Genomic DNA, 6,781 nt, shown 5'->3' with positions numbered 1-6,781 from the left:
TTTCCCCCTCCTTCTGGGACTTTAATGACACGAATGTAGGAATGTCCTGTGTGTCCTTGAGGCTATTCAGCCCACCCCTCCCCCAGGTTGTTATCTCTCTGTTGTTGACATTAAGTACATTTTGTTGCTTTATCCTCAGTTCACCGATTCTATCCTCTGTCACCTCCATTCTACTATTGAACCCATTTAGGAAGTTTTAAAAAAGTTTAACCCTGGCCAGTGTGCCTTAGATGACTGAGTGTCCTACCATGCTCCGAGAGGTTGCCAGTTCAATTCCCGGTCAGGGCACATGCCTGGGCTCGATTCCCAGCAGGAGGTGTGCAAGAAGCAGCCCATAGATGTTTGTCTCATTTATGTTTCTCTCTCCCATCCTCTCTCTATAGAATCAATAAAAGCATATTATTGAAAAAGTTATATTATTGTATTTTTCAGTTCTATAATTTTCATTTAGATCCTTTTTATATATTTTATTTGCTGAAGTTTTTATTTTATTTGTTTCAAAAGAAGTATAAGTGCTTGTTGAAGTATAATGGCTGCTTTAAAATCCTTCTCACGTTATTCCAACATCTGATTCATTTCAATGTTAGTCTCATTAATTGTCTTTTTCCCTGACATATGTATCTCCAAATTGTGAATCCTAACTAGCTGATACCTATTTCAGAACTCTTTGTAGCCCAGTTCCTTGAATCCTCTGGCCCAGTATAGTGCTGCTTCCCTGGGATAAGTCTCTTCTTTTGTGTGTGGGTTTTTTGTCATTGTTGTTAATCCTCACCCGAGGATATTTTCCCATTGATTTTTAGAGAGAGTGGAAGGGAGGGGCACAGACAGACAGAGAGAAAGAAATATCAATGTGAGAGAGACACCTCGACTGGTTGCCTCCTGCACACACCCTGACCAGGGCCAGGGATTGAGCCTGCAACCCAGGTACATGTCCTTGACCGGAATCAAACCCATGACGGATGCTCTATCCACTGAGCAACTGTCTAGGGCAACAGGGCTCTTTTTAAGGTAAAGTATTTTATACTAGCTTGTGAGGTATAAGACTCATTTTGGGTGTAAGAGCTGTGGTTTCATATTTTCATCATCTCTTGTGAATTCTATTTAATAATCTTTTAATTGGACTTCTCTGGGATTTAAAAGCTTTAACTTTGGGGTATATATTTTCCACCCCAGTTTTTCCTGGGTGCGTGCGCGCGCGCGCGCGCGCGTGTGTGTGTATGTGTGTCTTGCCTCCAAAAACATCTTTATTCCTGCCCTGGTCTTTTAAATAAGGTTTTTGTGAGGATCAAATGAGACATTAGAGAAAGAGAAGGGATGAATGTGATAGCTGCTTAATGTCCCTGGGTTTAAAGGGCACCCTCATCCCTCTGACATGGAACCTGTCTAAACCACAGGAAATCCAACAGCGAGGAAGGTCCTGCAGTCTCTTCAAACAGAAATCTTGGTATGGCTAAGCCCACAGAGGCCAATGCCTGCGAATCCAGGACCACCCCCCCTTCCTCCAGCCCTGGGCTTAGGGTACAGGCACTCTCAGGTGTGGGGGACGCCAGGATGGAAGGCTGGGGGAGGGGTGGGCATGCATCTGTGCTCGGCCAGCCCCCCACAAGGACGGTCCCCCCTCTGCCTATCGCGCAAGTGGAGTCTCCCAGCCTGCGCCCCCAAGTCTAACGGAGGAGAATTTTGGGAGCATTTCTCTCGGAACCTCCGAGCGAGCTGGTCGTGCTGCGCTCCTGTTGCAGCTCCAGGTAAGCGGTTGGTGACGCATCTGCAAATACCGCCATTGCCGCCCGGGTCCGGAGCGGATTTGCCCGCTAGCATCTTGCTTTTTAAGTATTCTATTTTTTTTAAAAAAACAATAGTTCTTAGCTATTGTTTCTAGTGGCGTCATTCCATTCCTGAAAGAAAAATATCCTGGCTATTTTTCAGGAGCCTTCCCTTGAAAAATGTATTGCGTCATTTGTTGCTTTTTGTAGATGAACAAGGGATTACTAAACGGCAGGTAGAACCCTTTAGAAAGGGGCGGACGTGGTGGTTATATTGCCGCAATACCTCGTACAAAATATTTTTTTTTAAGATTATGGCAAATATTTAGGCGCCATGCCAGGATTTCTACGTGACATCGGAGCGGATACTGATCAAACCTTTCCACTTGCCGATGTTCTGCATTCTGCTATTTAACGGTCACAACAGTTCGGTGACGCGGATAGTGTTTTGCCCGTTTCGCAGATGCAAATACTGATAACGGTCGCGGAGCCCGCAAGTGACGGAGCCCGTAGTTGAAGGCAGATGCTTCCGGTTCCCTGGGATCGGTCTCGTCTTAGGATAAAATAGTTTACGCTAGCGTTTGAGGTCTAAGACTCATTTGGGGCGTAAGAGCTGTGGTTTCATTTTTCGTCATTTTATTTAGTTATCTTTTAATTCGACCTCGCTGGCGTGTAAAGGCTTTAACTTTGGGCTTAATATTTTTCTACCCCAATTTTTTCTCTGTGCGCGCGCGGCATGGAGCAGGGGGGGCCGCGGTGTGGACCGGCGGGCACATCGTCCGCAGGTACCCTCCCTGGATGACACGGAGACAGTTGCTGTGGGCAGTGGGTATCTCTCGGCACCATGAACCAAGCATTCTGGCTCCTGTGGTTTTAGTTGCTCGTTTTAAACAGTAAGCACCGAGTACTGCGCCCTTGGCGCGATCCTGGCGTCCATTATACGCCAAACTCCGCCTAAGAGGAGGGAGGATGTGGGGTTGGGGAGCGAGCTGAGCCAGGCAGGGGACCACGTTCCAGGTTCTAAGTGGCATCTCTCTCCCTTTCTTTCTCCCTAGACTCCGTCTCAGTGCCAGAGAAGTTGTGCGCACGTCTTCGTGCCAGTTCGCGACCATGGGCAATTCTTGCTCTGGCCTCAAGGAGAAGCTGGGGCAGAGGCTGCGACCTTCGCCCACTCTGAATTTCATCCGCTCTATCCTGATCCCTAAGAAGAAAAAAGATTTCTGCGTGGTGGTCCTGGGCTCTGCCGGCGTCGGCAAGAGCGCCCTGGTGCAGAGATGGGTCAACAGCTGCTACTCCGATAAGTATGTGCCACAGGCGCCGTTGGCCGATGTCATCTACCATGTGCCAGACGGGTTCTTCGGCTCGGGAACCAAGATGCGCATTACCGACCTACCTGGCGGTCAGCTCTACCCGGCCTTGCAGTGCCTCAAGATTGCCAGGGGCCACGCCTTCATCCTGGTCTACTCGGTCACCGAAAAGCAAACCCTGGAAGAGCTGACGCCCTTCTATGAGCTGATCCGCGAGATCAAGGGTGGAAACCTCTACAAATACCCGATCGTGCTGGTGGGCAACAAATGCGATGAGGTCCGCCGGGAGCTGACCACGCTAGATGGCGCTGCCTACGCGCTGAAGTGGAATTGCGGCTTCTTCGAGACCTCCGCCAAGAAGAACATCAACGTGGAGGAGCTGTTCTTTGAGCTGCTGACCCAAGAGAGGGAGCCCGATACCACCCCCCAGCCCACCCCCGTGAAATCCCAGATGCCCAATATCGCCGAAGATGTGCTGGCCGCTGAGCCCTAATGGGAGCCCTGGGTCCTAGGGGTCTGACCACCTTCTCCGAGGGAGGGTAGAGAACGTGGACCGATGACAGTAGAACGTGTCACCTGTACAGGACTGTGTGCTGTGCTTTGGGTTGTAACAGCTAGACGTCAGTATGTGTCCCCTGTCAAGTCATAATTTTTCTTTTTCCCAGGCCAAGAGACTTCAAATGGTTACAGCGTTGATATTGGAGGAGGGAAGATAGGAGAAGTCTGGACAGACTTCAGAGATAATTGTTTGAAAAAAGAGAATGAAATAGCAAAATAAACGGAAAGTTGCCACTGTCCTTGTAACCCTGTTACCATGTATTAATTTTTAAACATTTCAAGTCCTGTAAATGTCCAAACCTTTCTTGTTGTGTACGTAATTGTTAAGAAATGTGTTTTTGCAACAAAAGCTTTGCTAGATGACTGGGAGACAGATCTATTAAACAAGATAAATGAATATTTTGAGTATTGAGAGTGGGGGCAGAGAAAATTATGAAAGTGGAGACTGGGGGGAGGCGGGAGGGGGGAAATGATATCTGTAATACTATCAACAATAACAAATAAATGAAAAATAAATAAATAAAGATGTGCCAGTGTCCTGAGTCATTTAAAAATGTTCGGATAATCCACATTGCGGTTTTCAGAAAGCATCATGGTTCCATGACTTAAAGCTTTTCCTGCATACGATCACCTGTGATAATTGTTTCTCCACTGAACAACAAAATCACATAATAGCATTGAAATTTCAGCCCTAGCTGCTTTAGCTCTGTGGATAGAACGCCGGCCTTCAGGCTGGAGGGTTTGATTCTGGTCAGGGCACGTGTCCAGGTTGCAGACTTGATCCTCAGTAGGGCTGTGCAGGAGGCAGCCGATCAATTATTCTCTCTCATCACTGATGTTTCTATCTCTCTCCCTTCTGAAATCAATATAAATATGTATTAAAAATAAGTCAATGTCACAGGGGAAAAATTTCAACCACATCTGGTGAGGGTTTTTAAGAATTTCACACATGGACACTCCTGCCCTCTTGAAATTAGCCAGTGTGGGAGGGGTGGGTAGGGAGGGGCCACTGCAATGCAGAGCTCGTTTTTAACCACAATCTTCTGGGCTGGCATCTGGAAGAACTCCAGGGGTCTTTGAAGAAGAGGCTCACTCTGGTGCTACCTTAGTGGTACTGATGAAGAGCAAACCTCAACCTGTGACTGCCGCAAAAATGTTCCCTCAAGAAATACTGGAACCCTAGCTGGTTTGGCTGAGTGGATAGAGTGTTGGCCTGCAAACTGAAGGGTCCTGGGTTCTATTCCGGTCAAGGGCACATGCCCAGGTTGCGGGCTCCATCCCCAGTGGGGGGTTAGTGATAGGACTAGGGTTAGGGCTAGGGCTAGGGAGGGGTAGGGGGTTAGGGCTAGGGCTAGGGCTAGGGCTAGGGCTAGGGTTAGGGTTAGAGTTAGGGCTAGGGTTACAGCCTTACTGGCTAGGGCTAGTGTTATCTCATCATTGATGTTTCTGCTTCTCTTACCCTTCTCCCTTCCTCTCTGAAATCAATAAAAATATGTTTGTTTGTTTTTAAAAAGAAACTTAAAAAAAAAGAAATACTGGATATAGGGGCATCGAAGGTAAGGGGAGAAATGACTGGGATTTGAAATTTAAGAAAGTCCTTTCCAAGGCAAGTTTTGAAAAAGATTAATTTTATATTTGAACATGATTTTTGAGAGAGAGAGAGAGGAGAGAGAGAGCATATTTATACATGTCCTTGCTTTCAAATATTAGTTTTTCAATTGGGGCAAGAAGGGGAAGGATCTCAATCTGGTGACCCCCCCCACCACCACCACCACCATAAAATATTGAGCCAAATACTGAATAATTTATATGTTTTCAAAAAATGGTTTCATATAGCATGATTTTCAGGGAACACTCACACTGTTGAGAAGGAACCATAAACATCTATTTCATAATAGTACAAAGTTTTGAGCTTAGCAAATCCATTCAGTAGTTCACTTTAAACAGTCAATTATTTAAGATTTTCCTTTTTCACATTCAAAGCAATTATTCTCAACCACTAGAAAATACCTAAGTGGTCTTACCATATTGTTTTTTATATACGCTAAAAACAATTCTTATCTAAAGTTCCTAGTGGAGTTATTCCATTTCTAAAAGAAAAACAGTCTATCAGCTGTTTTCAAGGAGAGTTATCCTTGAAAAATGTATTGCATTAGCTTTAAAAATCAATTTAATGGATCATTTTAAACAGTTATATGCCGGAGTCCATTTACTGTCTTCATTAGCTGACTATAGACAGAGACCCCAAAAGTTGGTAACCTTGTAGCCCTAGCAAAGGTCAGGGCTGTGTACCACCCAGTTAATCTAGATACCACCCAGTTAATCTAGATAATGGTAGCTGAAGCAACCTCCCTACCTTTAATCATGTAAATAGCTGCAGCAACCTCCCTACCTTTAATATGTAAATTGCCTAAGGGTCATGTTATGACCTAATCTATGTGTCATTGAAACCTCCTTACCCTAGGGCTACCCCAGACAAACCTCCTTACCCTAGGGCTACCCCAGACCAAATAAAAGGTTGGAGCAGCCAGAGCATTGAAGGAAGTCTTTCTCTCCTTGAGTTGGACTTGCCCGCCTGGCTCCCTGACATTTCCAAATTATTTCCTGTCTTTTTCTCTCATTTGCTGTGCGGCTCCTCTTTCAGATACCGAACCCTACTCCACGCAGAACATGGAGGGAGTGTTACTCGACAGTCATATTATTTAAGATTTCCCTTTTTCACTTTTAAAGCAATTATTTTCAACAACTAGAAAATACCTAAGTGGTCTTATCATATTGCTTTTTAAGTATTCTACTTTTAAAAAAATAGTTCTTGGCTAAAATTTTTAGTATAGTTACTCCATTTCTAAAAGAAAAATACTCTATCCTGGCTATTTTTCAGAATTCTCCATGAAGAAATGTATTGCATTCATTATTGCTTCTTACAGATGCAAAAAATATCCTCTGATGAGGATTAACAAATCCTATCTAATAATAGACAAACATGGTAATTAACCGTACCTCCGACACGCTTCTCATTGGCTAATCAGGGCGATATGCAAATTAACTGCCAATCAAGATGGTGGCCGGAAGCCACGCAGCTGAAGCGAACAGGAGGCTTGCTTGCTCCAGTGAAGGAGGAAGCCAAGGTTCCCTGCCTGCCGCTGCTGGGCT

The 6,781-nt window shown here is 45.3% G+C and overlaps 1 protein-coding gene across 1 annotated transcript; it reads left to right on the top strand.

Annotated features, from left to right (window-relative positions):
- The first annotated feature begins 1,635 nt into the window (after positions 1-1,635).
- On the top strand, positions 1,636-4,019 carry DIRAS3 (DIRAS family GTP binding RAS like 3). Its single transcript, XM_006766910.2, has 2 exons — positions 1,636-1,745; positions 2,819-4,019. The coding sequence occupies exon 2, from the start codon at positions 2,874-2,876 to the stop codon at positions 3,561-3,563; it is 690 nt and encodes a 229-aa protein (XP_006766973.1). The 5' UTR covers positions 1,636-1,745; positions 2,819-2,873; the 3' UTR covers positions 3,564-4,019.
- The last annotated feature ends 2,762 nt before the right edge of the window (positions 4,020-6,781 follow it).

This window comes from Myotis davidii, unplaced genomic scaffold (assembly GCF_000327345.1).
Source record: "Myotis davidii unplaced genomic scaffold, ASM32734v1 scaffold122, whole genome shotgun sequence".
Taxonomy (NCBI): Eukaryota; Metazoa; Chordata; class Mammalia; order Chiroptera; family Vespertilionidae; genus Myotis; species Myotis davidii.
Note: the sequence above shows the minus strand (reverse complement) of the source record. Positions and strands in the feature narration are given on the sequence as shown.

Bases quoted from the DNA above. Each gene is read 5' to 3' on its own strand.
- DIRAS3 (XM_006766910.2), top strand. From the start codon at position 2,874: ATGGGCAATTCTTGCTCTGGCCTCAAGGAGAAGCTGGGGCAGAGGCTG.